Raw genomic sequence first — 18,545 nt, 5'->3', positions numbered from 1 at the left:
CTACCATTTTCTTCCCCTAATTTAAGAGATCAGCATGTGATTTCAAGTGACAACTCCCACAATGGCTCAAATACAGCTGTTTAGACACAGCAAATCCCTTGCCAGCTGCCTTGGGAGCTTTCATGGCAAATACAGCACACCCACATCTCCTTAATGTCAGTCCTCTTCAAGGAGGGAAGGGGAAAGGCATTTCCGAAGTTATAAGCAAAACACATTCATAAAATAACTTTTCATCCTCCTGCAGTTTAATAATTAGTGGAGAGACATTCTATACTTTCTGCAATTTCAATATCTGCACACAAAATGCTACTCTAAACAGAAGTACATGTACCTGATCATTCTGTAATGAGAATTCTTCACACAATGGTTTTTTTTTTTTTTTTTTTACTTTTTCAAGTACGTTTTCCAGTAAAGCCCTTGGACATTGTACTGAAAGTTTTGTTGACAATGCTTATCAGGATTTAATTTCTAAGAGGATGTATTCTCTCTTCAAAGGGAAACTTGATGTTGGTGCAGGGCTGCCAAGACATTTCTGCATTCTCCTTTTCCACCATGATTTTTCCTTGAAGTCTCAAAGCACCCAAATTCTTCCAAATAAAAAAAGCTACAGCAGGCCAAAAAATCTCATGGGCAAAGCTACCAGAGCTTTAGGGAGGAAGAAAGATACAAAAACATTTGGCTCTCGCTTATAAATAATTTAAGACAACCCAAAAATATCTGTACAAACACACACACAGAAAAATCTCATATTCCACAGATGTTGAGAGATTCAGCGACCTCTTGGGGGCACAGGTGGAGGATAAAAGCCTTCAGAGTTTACAGGCCTGTAAAAAAAACAATATAAATGCATTGAAAATAACAGAATGGGGTTCTGCAACAAACTGCATGTAATAACACTGTATCTAATAACTCTGTACAGGCAGTAGTCACACAAGAGGAAAAACAGGCTCTCAGTGATCCAGCAACAGTGCTGATGCTAAAGGACTAGAGCCATGTTCCCGCTGTTTTTTTTTTTTCCTGCTGCTTCTCCAGCTGCAGTGATTCTACCATTACTGAGAGGAGATAGTGCAATACCTGTTTGGAATAAAGTTTGATAATATAGTAACTTTTTTTCTGAAGATTAGTTGAAGAGCAGTAGGAAAAGAGCAGAGGCTTCAAATTTTAATTTTTGTGTTTTCAACTAATTACAGATAAATTCCAGCTATATTCTTGCCAGAGGTAGGACAACATACAGAATTATTTCCACACAACAGAAATAATCATTTTAGCAGTTGGAGCATATTATTAACATCTACACTCACATAATCCTCTGGTTCCTGACTTCATAGACTTGCAGTGGTTGGATGAAAGGAGTGTTTGCAAGTTACTTAAGTTTGTGGCAGTCCAATCCAATCAATGCAGCTTTCCAACCCCTTTCCCAACACCTTATCTTAAATGAGTTCAGTTCTTTCTTTGAGGCCACCATACATGTAAACAGCATGGCTTGGAAAGATTATAGAATCCTTAGAGTTGGAAGGGACCTTTAAAAGTCATCTAATCCAACTCCCCTGCAAAGAACAGGGACATCCACAGCTAGATCAGGTTGCACACAGCCTGGTCCAGCCTGGCCTTGAAAGTCTCCAGGGATGGGGCACCCACATGTTCCAGTGTCTCACCACCCCTACTGTAAAATACTTTTTTCCTTACATCCAACCTAAATCTCCCCTCTTTGAACATGAAACCATTTCCCCCTGTCCTACCACAACACACCCTGCTAAATCTGTCCCCTTCTTTCCTGTAGTTCCCCTTTAGATACTGAAAGGCCACTCTCAGGTCTCCCCGGAGCCTTCTCTTCTCCAGGATGAACAGCCCCAGCTCTCTCAGCCTGCTCTCACAGGAGAGGTGTTCCATCCCTTGGATCATTTTTGTGGCCCTCCTCTGGACATGCTCCAACAGGTCCATGTCTATTCTGTGCTGAGGACTCCGCATCTGGATGCAGCACTCCACACAAGGCCTCAGAGCAGAGGGGCAGGATCACCTCCCTTGCCCTGCTGGCCACACTTCTTTTGATGCAGCAAGGATACAGTTGGCTTTCTGGGTTGCGAGGGCACATTCCTGGCTCACATCCAACTTAATATCCACCAGCACACCCAGGTCCCTTTCAGCAGGGCTGTGCTCAATCATTTCTTCCCCCACCTTGTATTAGTAGTGGAGGTTGCCATGACCCAGGTGCAAGACCTTGTGTCTGGATATATAGAACCTCATAAAATTCTCCTAGGCCCACTACTCAAGTCTGTCTAGGTCCCTCTGGATGGCATCCTGTCCCTCTGGCGTGTCTACTGCACCCCACAGCTTGGTGTCATCAGTGAACTTGCTGAGGGTGTACTCAACCCCACTATCAACATCACTGATGAAGATATTAAAGAGTATTGGTTCCAGCACTGACCCACAAGGGACACCACTCATCGCTGATCTCCATTCAGACATGGAGCCATCGACCACCACTCTCTGGTTTTGATCCTGCAACCAGTTCTCGCCCATTGAAAAATCCACCCATCAAATCTATATCTTTCCAATTTGTAGACAAAATGTTGTGGGGTACCGTGTCAACTGCCTTACTGAAGTCCAGATCTGAATTTATGAAGAGAAAATAACTTCTAAAGGAATGCCAGAAGGAAATCCCCCCCCGCTTTGCATTTAGTTTGTTCTGAGAGGATCTACTCAGGAGGATCAGGTATCCCAGCTTTGCCAGGTGCAGGATGCTACTTGAGCTGGGTCAGACTCACTATGGCAAGCTCCATGTGCATCCACAGTGCTGCCCACCTTTGGGTGTGTGAGAACCGCAGTGACGGGACTGCAACAGGCAGGTTACCAACAGGAAACCCATTCCATCAAGTATTACAGACAAGAAGGAAGGATCTTACAGTTACTTAGTAGTTCTTGTTTACACATAACAGTCTGGCAGAGTTTGTTGAAAAGACATTCACTTCCTGCCTTGATTTCCACTCACTTCTTCTGTATTGACTCTGAAAACTTGTGTTTGAGCTCCCCGTTAGCTTTACTTACCTGCTTGCACCTCGAGGGGGCACTCTGGGAGGCCTTTCAGGCAAGGGGAGAGGCAGCCTCTCTGCTTGGCTGGTGATAGGGCTGCGGCTTCTGCTTGCTTCTGAGACTTCATTGTCCTACCAAAAAACCAACAAAATATCAAGATCCAAATGCTTCTGAAACACTTTGCCCCTAAAGCACACTTCTTCCTCAGCATCCAAGTTGGTACATAGCTTCAGGACTGCACCCCTTAGCATATGCAGGTACAGGATCAACACAATCAAAAACAAAGACAGATGTACTATCAGTATCATGTCTGTGTACTGAATTCTATAAGATTACAAACTACACCTGGACAGATTTTGAGTCACTTTCAGTAGCAAAATGTCAAAATGGTTGATACTGATGGTATGAAGTGCAGTTCAGAAACATCTAATCAGGACGTAAGCAGCAGGGAAGGAACTGCAGAATCAGCTGCAGACCAGCAGAATTTGTTTTTTATTAGCTTCCCAAGAGAAGCAGCTACCTTTTGCTATTTATGAAAATATACTGCTATCCTTAAATATTTTTTTCCTATATAAAACAAAGCCATGTATTTAAAGACCCACAGTGCATGTAGCTGAGATGAGAGCTTACCTCACTGTCCCCTTCCATCCCACTGCTGACACTCAATATGCTCCGAGTACTGGAGCGGTTGCTTGCACTACCTAGGATTAGTAAGCAAGAGAAAAATGGTTTATTAGATCCTTTGATTTAACTGCAAATCACTGACTCAGTACTCCTCATAACCTCACTTGTACCTCTTGTACATGATATAATACTTCCTTGTAGTTGTCTCCAATGTTATTTTTCACGCATTCAAGACTGAAACAACTGCATGTCCTACAACACCGATCACAGGGTCAAACCCTTCAGATTTAACTTTCTGGCAGATTTCTCTACTGTCAAGGACCAGGCTTTTGGTTAAATACTTGGCCATCATCTAACTGAAAGGATCCAGTGCCAATATCAGACTGCAAGTCAGGTAAATATTTTCTACAACTGTTACATACAACTTTTTTGTATATTTAAATTATCAATCCCCATGTCCATAACTGCATACAGGTAGATGGCTAAGGGTACTATCACATTAATTTCTGGAATAACTGAATGAGCTTTCTGTGCATGGTCTGTAGACACTGTGAGAATGCAGGAATTTAATTTGCACGGTTAAACTTAATAAAACACAAATATAATAAAAATATCCAGAGCATCCAGATCACTCAGGAGCTCCAGTCCTAGAGAAAACAATGAAAAATGCTGCCCTTTATCTACAACATTTGAGGAAGTTACAAGTAGAGACTGGTTCCCAGTCTGCAGTACAGCTACATCCCTCGCACCAGGTCAGCACATTGTCTGCTGGGAGTAACACAAGGGACCATATGTGTGTATATATTCCCCTATGAAAGCAGCTGTCATCTACTTTTAAGAACTGAATATGGGGAATATTCCTTCCTTCCAAAGGCTCAAGGGAACCTTTTGCCCAGCTTTCAGGTTTTCCTCCCATAGAGAGGCATACACAACATGTGTACCCAAATCCTTTGATTAACCTGCAGTTGCTTTTACAGTTTTGAAAACAGTTAGTATGCAGACTTCAGGGTGCCAGTGTCAGTACTAGGATTCAGCAACATAAGTCCTGACCCATGAGCTGGCTTCCAGACTCGTGCTGGGGAAATGTTTTGTGCCCAGCCTTCCTGCAGAGAGGGGCGATACTCAGGGTTTGCTTACTTGTTGTGCTGGATGTGCTTTCTGTTTTCCAGTCTCCTCTCTTCAGCTCCTTTTTTGGTGGGAATACATTTTTCCTCGGGGTATATTCATATATTCCACATTCTGGTTTCCCCAAAGCGTTACGAGAATGTCGAATGGGTACTGTAATTTCCAGATCTGGAGGGCAAAATGAGAACAAAGAGCTCAGAATGGTCTACTTGAGTCCAACCTCAGGGAGACTGCTTCACATTCCAAAACAAAGTTAAACAATGACAAAGATGATCGTAATTGTACATGTATGAATCAAGATTCACTCCACAGATGTAAACATCCTTTTCTTGGTCTGGGAAACTGAGGAGTAAAGCAGCTTCCTCATCTTTTAGCCAACTGGCACACAGATGTGAGTATCGACACATCACATAATTACAATACAGACACATTTCTGCCTTAAGAATCTGTTAGTATTGTTAGCTGCTTCACTACCAGAGAACATCAGAATCAGAGACTGTTACCTGCACTTTTCCCTGATTTTTGCTTCTCCATTTGCCTCCTGGTTATGCTGTCTCGTAGCCGTTTCAGATTTTCCTAAAACATCACAAAATATTCTTTTCAGTTCTTTGGACAAAGGAGGATGAACAGTTTTCTGACAATGAAGTAACATATTTCAGCAAACTTTACAACCCATTTGTAACAAAGTTTGCTAAACCTGTCTGAAGTCCAAACCACATCAACAAGTTTTAATCTATTCCCTTCAAAAATCTGCGTGTGACTTCCAGAAGCCAAGGTGCTTTGGTGGTGTTTTTTTTTTTTCCAGATGATGCGTACTTTCAGGTCAAGTTCACAGATCTGGCAAAGTTGCAGATAAGCAGCACACTGGGTTTAGAACACCCCTGTATTTTCTGCCTCCACTGTTACAGTAGCACAGAAACAGAACGCAGGTTCAAGGAACTGCACAGTCCTTTTTGTACTAACAAAAAGATAATTCTGACTGTGGGGTCAGAGATTTCCACACATCAGAGCATGACAGACAATTGAGAGAACTGGGATGTCCCCAAATAAAGCAAAAGGGCACATCTGTAAATTTAACTGGGAACAAAGTTTGTTTGTTTTTTTGGTGTTTTGTTTTGTTTTTTTTTTACATACCACTTCTTACAGTAAGGAAAGGAGTAGGGAGATAAGACAGCTTTTATAGCAGAGAAATAAATACACATGTGAAAGCGAGAAAATCCCTGAACAGGCAGAGAAGCAGAAGGAACAGTAGTTGCACCACAAGGCTCCAAAAGCAGCAGTGAATGCTTTCGAAGAGAGAACTCCACACTAACAAGCCAACAGAAACCTGAAAATGTGACTGCTAGTTCCACCAGTCACTGCATTGCTGTTGTCAACAGTTGAATGATTTCCTCATTCAACTCAACCACTGCACTTTCACCCATCACTTTCACTAGACTTCACCCAGCTACAACAAACAGGCAGTTCTGGATGCTGCAGGAATAAAAGCCATCAAACAAAGCTTTTCAAATGTCCTGAGGAGGCATCAGTCCATTTACAGGACAAGAGTTTAATGGCAATTCATTATCTGGGACATAGAGTCATCAATGATTTGAAATGGATGGCAAGTTACAACCTAAACATTCATTCACAGAAGTCCCTGCCAGCAAGTAGGTGCTAAGTGGAAAGAAGGGTAATTTAGCCACCTGGATTGTGCCTGATTCCTAGCATACAGATCTCCATCTTAGAAAGACTAACACTATTACTGCAAGACAAACAACTGTAAAAAAGCTGTCTGCTTGCTGCTTCATGGAAACAGCTCCGCCAAGTCAGAAGAAAACCATGCTAGTGGGGGAACTGGGATGAGTCTTCCTGCTCCAACCTGGAAAGGAGTGTACCTACACTGAAATGCTTAGGATATATGCTTAGACGGATCGCTGTATTTCTTAAACAGTGGAATGAACTGTTACCTGCTGGAAACGGAATGATTCTGATCTCTTCTTCTGATTCAGCTGCCACTCCTTAAAGTGAAGTACAGCTTCATCAACATTGAGTATGCCCATTTTCACTTGTTCTTGTAATGTGATCAGCTGCCGTTGACCTGGGGTTTTCATTCCAGCAAATGGATCATATATACTTGATTGAGACAGGTCTCTAACAGGCCTGACTAACGTCTCTGAAGAGAGAACAAAACAAAAAGTATCAGTGAACTTGTGTCATCTGCCCTCCTCACTGAATACAAAGCAATTCAAGCAGCCTTGATGCCCTATTACAGGCTGAGTGTTTCACTAACCAGAAGAGTATTTTGTCTTTATGCTGTCCTGCCACCATTTATCAAGGCTAAAAGTCTGAGAGGTAGTTCTGTGCATAAATGCGTCCTAGAGATAATCTCTATTCTTAAAGTAAATTTAAATGAACAGCACAAAAGGCCCTTCTTAAGGCACTCTGATTCCTCATCTCAGAAGTGTCTCTCTCCCCCCAGTAATCCATAAAACAGTGTTTCACCTTTGCAATCACAAAGCTAGACTTCCTAATCTGTGCAATGTAACTCCAGAAGCTGAAAGCTCATCCTACTGATGCTGGCTATTTTTATCTCATTTACAACATTAAGGAGTACCTAACACAGGAGATAAACGTTCAAAGATGGTTCCTAGCACTTTGATAATGAACTGGATTAGAAGTTAAAGAATAAGGTCATAATTTTGAGCGTAGAGATCAATGGGAGGCAGTTCACTACAGGTTAAATCCCAAAAAGCAATGATCAACAGGCAGCAAATACATCCACAAGACCAGAAATAGAATATCAGCTCCATGAAGCAATGTTGGTCAAAACAAAAAAGGACTTTGGCGATCATTAAAATCCTGAGGATAAACTCAGACAGGAGATACGTACTGTATGAGATAAGAGTACCCCTCACACACCGCAGATATAGAAGTTTCCAATGTCGCATAAGGTCAAGTCATTCACGAGGGACTATTAACCTCAGTCTTATAAAACAGTCTGTTCTGCCACACACCTCACTTGAACAATGCTACCTCAGCAGATTTTCTTTTGGATTACTTGAAAGATTTTCAAGATGAACTTCTGACTTACCTTTCCTCACCTTTCCTCTAGGGACATAGAGATTCTCAGGTCTTTGAGCTTTCTGTGCAAAAACTGAAAAACAAACAATCTTTAGACACTAAACACAAGTCAGGAAGACAAATATCAGAGATGAATATGGTAAGCGTTCTCAATTCTGCATTGCATTACAGCTTCTGTTAAGCTCCTACTGAACCCTAATAAGACCACTGGAGAAAACAGAATAATGAGCTGTACAGTGAAACTCCCCTTCTGTCATCTTCAAAGAATTAAGCTCAGTCACCTCTAAGAGAACTCTGGAAATGCCTTCCTACAGTAATGTAATGGTGAGAAAGAGGAACCCCTGAAATTACTTTCCCACACTCAGCTAGAGTTCTTGTTAGTACATGTATGGAATATTACTAAATGTTCAGAAAGGGCCTAGGAAGCTAAGAGGAACAGTTTTATTTAGTTTCAATTCAATGCCACCTCAGAATGAAGTACTGTCCTATGTAAATGCCATTTGACACCATTACAGAGCAGCAAGTTCTTAATTTATTAGCTTGATCAGGTCTTCACAACATCAAGATCTTTCCTATTTAGTTGGATTTGTTTATACTGGCTAGGGGCAATCTGTCATTCTAATGTTTTCATTAAGAGCAATCTCAGGCCAAGACCTCAGGATACAACAACCCCACATTTTCAGAATAGACAGAAAATGAAAAACAGAAACAAGCAAAAAGTAATCCAGTTCCTACAGTTGAGAGCCAAATAATCAAAGGGTCACAGAAACCACATGTAGATTTTCTTGGTGTTTATTTGGTAACTGGAGCCTACATCAGGGCCATTCTAAAGATGACTGATCTACAGTTTTGATCCTGATACCCAACTCACTTTTGGAGATGTACAACTCATTGTCTGGCTGTGGAGAGCTGGTTTCTGGCCTTGGAACAGGAACTGGAGGTCTGCTAGCCATTTCCTGTGGAAAAGTATCTTTTTCCACTGAGTAATATAGGTCTTCATCATACTGCTGGGAAACTCCTTCCCCAGAATCTGGTGCATCCATGCTACCACCTACAACAGAGAAAGGTTTGTAAGAAAAACAACCTGTTCACTTCAGTGAAAAATGGATCCCTCTAGATGTGGTATGTATCATATTTTTGCTAAGCTGGTCATTTCTCAAGCAAAAATATCCAGTTTTGCAGTGAATTATAGTGCCAAAGACCTTCAAGTCAGGATTCCATAAGGTCATTGATATCTAGCAGCATGTAAGCATTTGCTACGAAGCCTGTACCATGTGTTTTGGTAAAGAAACCACAGGGGAAAGTCTCAACATTGTTTTAGGAATTAATACTGGCACTGGGAACCAGGAATGTCCTAAGATCCAGTTAATTAACAGACAGTAGTTATCAAATAGAGCACTGGTTTCCAAAAGTTACTTGTGGTTGCCTACAGAATATGTGAGGGAATTTTTCTTTTTTCTGAAACAATCATAACAGTATATTTGACTTCAGAAAAACAGAACTCAGAGGGAGCTGGCTGCTTGCATCAGCACTTAAAAGACCCAGCTTCTTCTACACCACCTTCGCTATCTCCATTCTATTCTCCTTGAGCTCCCTGCAAAATCATCAAAGCTGTCATATCTAATTTAAAAGTTCGTTTCACACATTTGCATGCTGGCAAATGATCAACTCAAGATCAAGATAATTAGGAGCCCTTGGACTAACTGCCCGTGCTGTTACTAAGTCATGAGCGAATAACCTCATCATTTGACTTATTTTCCTTCAATGCTGCTGTACACCTAGCTAAATTAATGCAATGAAACTGCCAGAGTACCAGTGCTGGGAGGGGAAATAGAACAAGATGCAATCTTAACGTTGCTCTGAGTCCAGCTGGGTCAACCATGACAAGTAAGTCTGGATCCCATGGAAACTGGTGAGTTGAAAAAGGCTTGGATGACCAAGTCATGCAAAGGGGGGACAGCCCAGAGTATGTTTGGGAGCCAGAATTTCTTTTCCATTTTCCAGGCTGCTGTTCTCAAATAGATAGACTTGTGAATAAAGCGTCCGCATTAAAATTCATCACTAGCTATTGCTGCTCCACTTTACACTCATGCCCTACCCATGAGGTGAACTTGCATGAGCATCATGACATCAGAGTTAATTCTCATTACAAAGTTGAGGACAAAGAGCCGTTTCTGAACAGATACCAACTGTTTGTCCCCACTGATAAGCAGAGACTGGACAAGAAGTCGGTCTTTTTTCATGGTAAGAAACAAACCACACTAGTCAAGTCACCTCACAAGCTTCACAGAATGCTCTTACTGTTACATTTTATCTGTACCCACTAAAGCAAGGTTGTCTGTGTCAAATGGTGGGGACTAGCTCCTATCCTTAACAGACCAAGAACAAATCTCAAGTTACTTTTAATTGCTCCATCTGCACTGCTCCCCTCCTCTCCAAATAGGTCTCACCTTCTAAAAACTTGCGGAGCATTGAGTCTTTCGTAGTTAGAGAGATTTCATCTCCAGAAATTGGAGCGTCTGCCTTGGACTGAAGCATTTCTACATCTGAAAAAGAAAAATCAGAACAATGAGCCTGCTGATTATGCCCTTAAGCAAGCTGAACAATGTAATATAAAATGACATGATAATTCTGACTGGATTTTCATTTTATAGTGAAAATCAAAGATGAAAGCAGACAATTAACCAGACCCTTGCCTCTAAAGGCTCAATAAATTGCCATGTGCAGTCCATTCCACACAAATCTTTGCCAGTAGTCTGCCACTTATACTTCAAGAAAATAGATGTGACTAACATTGCTTGGTGAGAGCTTCTGACAAGGCTCCAAGCAGACACTGAGGACTTCTCAGTGCATGTAATGTTGTTCTGAAGGGCTAGTGGAAAGAATGGGCTAGAGGTGAGAGTTCCCAGATGTCAGTCTTCAGAATTAACTAAAATGCATTTCTTCAAAGAGACTTTTAGTTTCCCTTTGCAGGGCTTAAGATTTCAGAAGGGAGCTCAAGTAACTTGCAAACAGAGAAATGTATGGAAGATGCATTATGGCTTATAGACCCTTCGCTAGAGCTAAAATACATGTGTATGTGCATTATGCAACAAAAGATTACATCCTTCTCCCTTTAAATGTTTTTAAACAATAGGAGTTAGGTATTTCTGCACAAGAAGCAAGCTCTCTCTTTACATAAACCTGTCCTTCATGTAAGACAAAGGCTTCAGTGTGTTGGTATAAATGACATCCCTGAACTTTATAAGCAGTTAATATTTTGCTGCACACTTCCCTCAGTTTGCTCAAGGAAAACAATGAGGCTGCTGTTTCTTGCATTAACTAAAAAAAAAAAAAAATCAATGAGGACAGTGTCAAAAGCTTGGTCTTAAGAGAATAAAAAAAGGTGGGGGAGGGAGAGGATACATAGGACAGTAGAACAAGGGCATCACAACTACTACCTACTTTTTAGGCGTTGGAGATCCGCAAATTACAGGACAATGTATTTTATTTGGTTGAAACTCTCAAGGATAAAGGATGCAACTCAATCACTCTTGGCTTGAGTGTCCATAGAGTTCATAGACAGGGAAACAGTGCCATCAGTCAGGGCTTGTTTCCACTAGGATTTGCATTTTCCCTATGCAAAGCCTGCCACTGCCAGTGGCAATCTAAATGTTTCCCCAAGTAAAATAGCATAATAACCAACTTCACCCTTACGTTTGATAAGTCAGCAATGAGAAGTGCAAGAAAAGATTAAAAGAAATGCTATCATCTTGTACTCTTTGCAAGAATCCTTTTGCTCTAACTAATCAGGTACTTCAGACACTGAATAAACACAGAGAAACCTGGCAGTTCAATTTTCACATGAATCACCAAGGTTTTCCGCATTTTCAAGAGTCCTTACTCTTAGAGCCCCTCCTCTACACTGAGCTCTAGACTACTCACAAATACTATTTCGTAGAATTCAGGAGGTGCTTGTGAGGTGAAAGCAGGAAAAGTAAGGCATTTCATCTGATGGTGTACTTTGTACTGCCAGATTGGTATGATGGAGAAAGCTTCCCCTTTTTGCTATTCAGCTGTAATTTGTTACAGCCTGCAAGTGACTCACTAAATGATATTCACCTGCGATCTGCACCAACTTAGAACAAATCCCATTTGTAATCAAGAAAATTGTTTGACATGGCAAGTATTTGAAAAGGGTAGTAAAAGGGAAGTGCTCTTCTGAAGCAGGAACGATTACAGTTGATGATAAGGAACTAAACAAGGCAATTCAATCTCTTAAAAACAAACAGCAAACAACATAGCAGCAGAAGCTGGTATGTTCCCACTCATTTGATTAGAAGTACTTTATGATCTGCACTGCTCAGGCTTCTAAGACCCCATCATTTAACACAAAACTTAAAGGGACCACTAGCAATTCAAAACAGCTGTGTGCAACTCCCCACAGCATTGGCTTAACCAAAATTGGCCCTTTTATATATTCTGCACTCTCTGTAAATGTTTCCCCAGGACCAAACACAGATAAAAACCAAAACCAAAAACACTTTAAAAGAAATGAAGTGGGATGAAGAATGTAAGAACTGGCAGAACATTCTAGTATTTAAGTATTTGCCACTACTTTTCTCTTTACAGTGGCTCTTCCAAATCAGCTTCTACTAGGCAAATTGACTGAGTGTTACTAACCTTTCTTTGGTCAGCCTCCAAAAAACTCACTGAAGCACATTCTGATTACAACAAATAGGCATGCTGCCACAGTATGCCTGCATTTAAAACAGCCCAGGTATTGTCCTCTATGCCACAGAGATAAGTACTTACATAAGGGCTACTCTGACCTGAAGAAAATACCCCAGTAGGAGTTGTTTACAATTCCTAGGGAGCTTTTCCATCCCCCAAAAACTAAATCAGTACAAAAGCTTGAAGTTTTTACTTGTGATCCTAACTGTGTGAGTCTTAAGCTAGCCAGCACTCCCACTAATTTCAGTGGGCTTTTGCTTCTCTGCTGGTATTCTAAATAATGGTGAAACTCCCTCACTTTGAGAGAACCAGTGTTGGAGCACTGTGCCAATTTATCCTTACCTGTTATGATACAGGAAAATTTTAAGCACTGTTCAGAAAAGTTGTAAATATTAATCAGGCAAAGATTAATATACTACATAATACAGATATTTTCTGTAAAATATTCCTGATTGGAAGGCAACAAAGACATGCCCGCAGTAGCAATACACTGGGAGAACTCCAAAAGAAGGAGGAAACACTTATTTCCCTTATAGAGATGTTATAGATAAGCCATATAGACCATTTGCTCAATATTTTGAAACACTGAGCTATGCTTTCCAGTACAGAAATAAATATCTATTTCAGGGACAAGTTTGGGTTTTTACCCTTCCAGTCCCACAGTTGCACAGTTTCTGGGATTTCAGTATGTCCCAGAAATGGAAAACAACAAGTTGGTCTTAGTGGTTTTAAGCATGTTTTCCTCTTCTTCAGAAGAAGTCTATGAACCCAATTCAGAGACAGGGAAACAGCTCTTGATCTTGTACCCTGGCTCTCAAGCCTTTGAGCAATTTTATTAGCCAGTGTAACACAATAGGAAGTATAGCAATGACAGCAGAGCAGCAAGATCCCAAGCTGCAGCAAGTAAGGATTTGCTCAAAGTCAACAGCTGTAGGCACAGAAATAAAGGAAAGAAGCAGGTTACCTTCAGAAGGCCTCAGATATGAAGGGATCTCTAGAGAGATACCCTTACCTCCACTGCCAACCCATAAATGAGGTCTGGGAAGGGACGGATCCTGGTTCCACCCCTTCTGATCACTGGGGTGCATTGCATGCACCTGAGCTCCCCTGGGTTGGCCCTGCCTTCCCACGAGGTGCTCAGTCACTGGTTCAAGCCCTGACTTCACAATTCCACTACAGCCAAACAACATCAAAACTGGAGTTTAATTTTCTTATGGTGAGAACAGAAAAATTATAACCAGCCTTTACTCTTGAAACTCAACCAGGACATTATTATATTTGAGACAGAGCAACTGAGGTTTTTAAGCCCAGAATATCATAGTGATTATACATACAAAGGTCTTCTGGGCCACCAGGGACAAATCCAGCCATAGATTCATAAAGCTCTTCATCAGAGCCTGGATTTAGTGAACATTTCATTAACAGGTCAGTAGAAAGATGAGCCATGGACTCATAAACAGACTCATCCTCTTCGCCTTGCATCAGCTCTTCCTTAATGTGACTCTTGAGCATATCTGCAGTTTCCTGAAAAGAAAGGCATTCAAGAAGAAAAGAATCAACTTGTTTATTCTTCAGATTATTTATTTAAACAAAGCAAAATACATCACTCTTCCACCACTAGTGGAAAAAACCTTCCAAGAGCACCCCACTCCCAAAGACTAAGGCTTCTCATAGGAGTTAAATCCGCACTACAGCTGTTTGGCACCAGCCTTCACAATCTACATTGTAATAGTAGGTAATGAAGGTGAAACAAGGAGGTGCTGACCCCACTCTGAATAACCACTACTGCCTCTCTGCCCCTCAATTGCATTTTCTACTTGACATCTACAAGCTCTGGAATATGAGAAAAGTTCATTCTAAAATTACAAATGCTCATCAATGGCTATTTTGGGGTAAGCGTAGCTTACCATAAAGGGAGATAAGCTTGCCACATGCAGAGCACTTCCAAGAAAACAAAGTTTTAGTTCTGCTGTAGATTCAGTTTCAGCTTTTCGGCAACAGCAGTAGCATGTAACACCTAGTGGGAGTATACAGACCACCCTTTTCTCTGAAACTAACAGGAAACCTCATAGCAGTGAGCTGCTCAAGTAATACCGACAACTTTCGATTCACAGGACAGCACAACTCTTTCTCATACATCTGCCACTCAGAGGGAGAGGAAGGGGCTGCAGTTTTGCCAAGATCAGGATGTTAGAAATGTGCATCAGGCACCATGTGTCTGCAGAAACATCACTGAATGGATGAATGACAAGGAAACCCAGCATGGCAGGCTCTGCTTCCATTTTTTTGTTCTTCCCTCTACGAATTTCCCTAGCTCCAGAGATAAAACCAACCCTCAAGCACAGAAGCTTTCCTGGTGGCTGTACATCTGCCTCCTACACCACACCCTACAATGTCACATTCCACCCTTCACTACCTCAGCACTCCTCACACACAACACTTTCAGTGCCAGGCTTGGTGTCCACACTTGCTGTAGGACAGTGCAGAAGAATGCTGCTCCCTCTTACCACGTATTCATCAATGAATTGTCGGAGGTCCTTAAAGCCATGCTTTTCTGCTATCGTGTTTGGATAGTGGCCATATTTGTTGGCTACACTGTAGGCCTGCAGTGCTCCAGGGCATGTCAGCAGCAAAGCAGTAAGGTTTTTCAGTCCATATCTTGCAGAAAAGTGAAGCAGCGTTGGCAACTCCTCATCCCTCTGATCTGTGAGAACAGAAGCCTGTTAGACGTTTTTCCTCTTGCAACAAAGACAGTAAATGAGAAACAAACATCCTAGCAAACACACTGACTGAAGTAGGCGTGAAACTCTGAGAAGTACATATACTGTTTTAAAACAGAAATAACTCTGCACAAGTGAATTAGCTGAGGTATCTAGCACATCTCCAGTTTTGAATCCTATAACCTTTAGCAGGAAATCTGGCACCATACTAGCTGAATGTAGGTAGGATCACAGGTTTGGAAGGATCTCTTCGATCATAATTCCAGTAATTTCCAGCTGCTGTAAGGCAACCACATCATGGTGCCACACTGATCCAACTATGCACATTAGAACACAAGGTTAGGAGAAAAGGACTGGGCTGGGGAGAAATGCCACATGGGACTGGGAGAACAAGTGAGATAATAAAGGAGACATTCTGGGGACCATTGTCTTTTGACTTCAGTTGTGTCTGAAGCTCTCTACACAGCTGTACCTGTCAAACTATAAGAAACTGAGACTATATGTAATAAAGAAGGGTCACATGACCACATGCAATCCTCCCTCTACAGATATTTTCTTACATTTACCTTCCTGGCTAAGATTTAAGACTTCTTCAGACAGCCTGTACAGGTACCATGAGCTACAGGTGCTCCATGGTAAACACAGTCTATAGACATTAATTTTAAAAAATAAAACAAAAGATCTTCCAGCTTACTTGTTGTCATATCATCTTCTTCCAGCTGGTTGATTCCAAACAGGTGTAAGCCACTGGCAGGAATATTCTTCTTCAGTGACTCAGTCAACAGTTTGTCCAGTGCTTCTATGCTGTACGGCACAATTTTAAAGGCCTAGAGACAGACAGAAAGTGATTTTGGTTGAGGAATTCTGGAGATTTAAGATGAGACTTATATGGTGATGTACATGGTGATGTAAGTTTTATTTATTTGGTATATATAAGAAAAAAAGTAAGCACAAACACTTAAGGTGGAACTGTTTAGAATAAGCAAGGAACATGAAGATCTTCTTTGTCTTGAAAAAGAAGACCATTAATCTGAACAGATGAGAGCTATGCAGTCCAGAAGAAGAGTACAAGAAGAAAGACCTTCACACAGCTGGAAGCACAGAAGAGTTACTTCCTACTACCTTGATGAGTGTAATCTCAGCATTTCAATGAAGTACTGCTAGTGTTTTAAGTATGAATCAATCAATTTTGAATTGCCTTGGTATACATCCTAGCTTTTGGACAGGTTCTTAGCTAAAGACTGCAGAGCATGCCTATGCCCCAAGTAGTAGTACAGCCCAGTAATAATTGCTTATAACTTGAATTAAAAAGGAAGTGAGAGACAAGTTCCCTGCCACAGGTGTGCTGGTGATCAATACTGCTCCACAGGCTTTTGCCACACAGCTAATTAGGGACATGCAGGCAGGGAGTAAAGACAACAGACCTGGAGAATATGTTTGTGCAAATTTTACTCTATAATAGGGTTCAGCTACTCTAACTGCAAAATGTGACATGAGAACCGAGGATGGGCTTTAAAGAAATAAGAGCTAAGAATAAACAAATACTTTTATTTTACCCTGCTTCACTCAGTAAGTTTGAATCTCTGTTATCATTACATCTTTTCCAAAAATGCCTCGGTTCAAATTTCCAAACATTTGTAGCAATTTCTCTTGCATCAAGTTCTGTCATTCCAATCATTTCAAATCAAGGTCTAAATGGGGACACTGGAGCTATGTGAAAGTACCTAAAAAACTGTGTTTCTTCATTTCAAAAGACCTACCTTGTGGCAAGCACTTTTGCTTATATTCACACATCTACTCTGAGAAAAGCCCATTTCCAAAGCAGCTGTTTGCTGGAGTTCTTACCTGGCACATGAACTGTACTGGGTTAGCTGCATTAGCCAAGAGACTGCTGATTTCCTCCATGTCAGTATGATAGGTGACACTCGTTTCTCCCACCATCAAGTCCCCTGAATATATCTGCAGAGGCACTGTCCCAGAAGTTAAATCTTTGAAAGGGAAGAGAAGAAATCACCGTTAAGAACAGACAAGGGAAACAAGTCTTCATCAAAGGCCATGAGGATAGAAGGAGTTTGGAGATACTGCCAATTGGATACCAAAAGTTTCTTTTGCATAGAATTAATGAAAAGTCAGGAAAAATAACTGAAATTATGTTGATTTGAATACCAGATAGGAAAGTACTTTGGAATTGCCTTCTTTATAGGCATGTCAGTGCGTATCGCCTGGCGACCTGCTACATTGTCAGCTAACACTAGTCTGAACTACTAATTACATTACACCACCTCAAATTACAGAACCTCTTATCTCTCCACTCCTGGCTTCTTCTGGAGTAGTGTTGTCCAAACCACACCGTTAAATATGAGAACAGGGGAGGAAGGGAAGAGGAACTTGAGAAGTTACTAGGCATCCTGTGGCCTTTCTCAATCTCATTAGTCTCTGAATGAAATAAGCTTAGATGAATTTCAGCTTTCCAAGTTTACCCAGGCACAGGATTTCTCCCATACGTGCAGTCTGGGAGCTTCCTGATGTTTTAACCAGCATACACTCATAGGTCTGAGACTTCCCTCTGAAGCACAAGTATTCCGAATCTCACTGAAATTAGTATTTCCCTGTATATGTGCCTAGCTGTAACAACTAAGGAAACAGTGAAATAGTTACTGTCACATCTGAAAAAAATTCTTACTGTTAGAAAATGTAGAGCTAACCTACTTGTACATTCCACCAATGAAAAGCTCAGATTCATAATCCAAAATCATAGAATCACAGAGTTGGCTTAGGTTGGGAGGGACCTTAAAGGTCATCTAGTTCCAACCCCCTGCAGTGGGCTAGTTGCCTCCTCAAGATCAGGCTGCCCAGAGTCCCATCCAGCCCGGCCTTGGGCACCTCCAGGGATGGTGCACCCATGGCTCTCTGGGCAGCCTGTGCCTCACCACCCTCTGAGTAAAAAATTTCTTCCTAACATCTGACCCAAATCTCTCCTCTTTTAGTTTAATGCCAATCTCCCTTGCTCTATCATTATCAGACTGGGTAAAAAGTCAGTTCCCCTTCTGCTTGTAAGCTCCCTTCAAGAACTGGAAGGTCACAGTGAGGTCTCTCTGGTGACTTCTCCAAGATAAACAAGCCCAACTCCCTCAACCTTTCTTCATAAGAGAGGTTCTCCAGCCCTCTGAGCATTTTTGTGGCCCTCCTCTGGACACACTCCAACAGCTCTGCACCCCTCCTGTGCTGGGGGCCATGTAAACTAGTTTCCAGGTGCTTAGATACAAAAAT

General features: G+C 41.4%; 1 protein-coding gene across 6 annotated transcripts in view; it reads right to left on the bottom strand.

The window, feature by feature from the left end:
• The window catches only part of PIK3AP1 (phosphoinositide-3-kinase adaptor protein 1), a 46,481-nt gene continuing 28,159 nt past the window's right edge, over positions 224-18,545 (bottom strand). For all 6 annotated transcript variants that reach the window (XM_021398374.1, XM_021398376.1, XM_021398375.1 and 3 more), the window contains 13 exons: positions 17,121-17,263; positions 15,970-16,102; positions 15,063-15,259; positions 13,890-14,079; positions 10,293-10,388; positions 8,714-8,893; positions 7,853-7,915; positions 6,729-6,934; positions 5,283-5,355; positions 4,792-4,947; positions 3,661-3,731; positions 3,046-3,161; positions 224-824 (listed from right to left, as the gene is read on the bottom strand). In XM_021398374.1, the coding sequence (XP_021254049.1) occupies positions 770-824; positions 3,046-3,161; positions 3,661-3,731; positions 4,792-4,947; positions 5,283-5,355; positions 6,729-6,934; positions 7,853-7,915; positions 8,714-8,893; positions 10,293-10,388; positions 13,890-14,079; positions 15,063-15,259; positions 15,970-16,102; positions 17,121-17,263 (1,679 nt within the window). In that variant the 3' untranslated portion in view covers positions 224-769. The remainder of the gene's footprint in view (positions 825-3,045; positions 3,162-3,660; positions 3,732-4,791; positions 4,948-5,282; positions 5,356-6,728; positions 6,935-7,852; positions 7,916-8,713; positions 8,894-10,292; positions 10,389-13,889; positions 14,080-15,062; positions 15,260-15,969; positions 16,103-17,120; positions 17,264-18,545) is intronic.

The sequence above is a fragment of the Numida meleagris genome, chromosome 5 (genome assembly GCF_002078875.1).
Source record: "Numida meleagris isolate 19003 breed g44 Domestic line chromosome 5, NumMel1.0, whole genome shotgun sequence".
NCBI classification, from domain to species: Eukaryota; Metazoa; Chordata; class Aves; order Galliformes; family Numididae; genus Numida; species Numida meleagris.
This window is presented reverse-complemented; position numbering and strand designations above follow the sequence as displayed.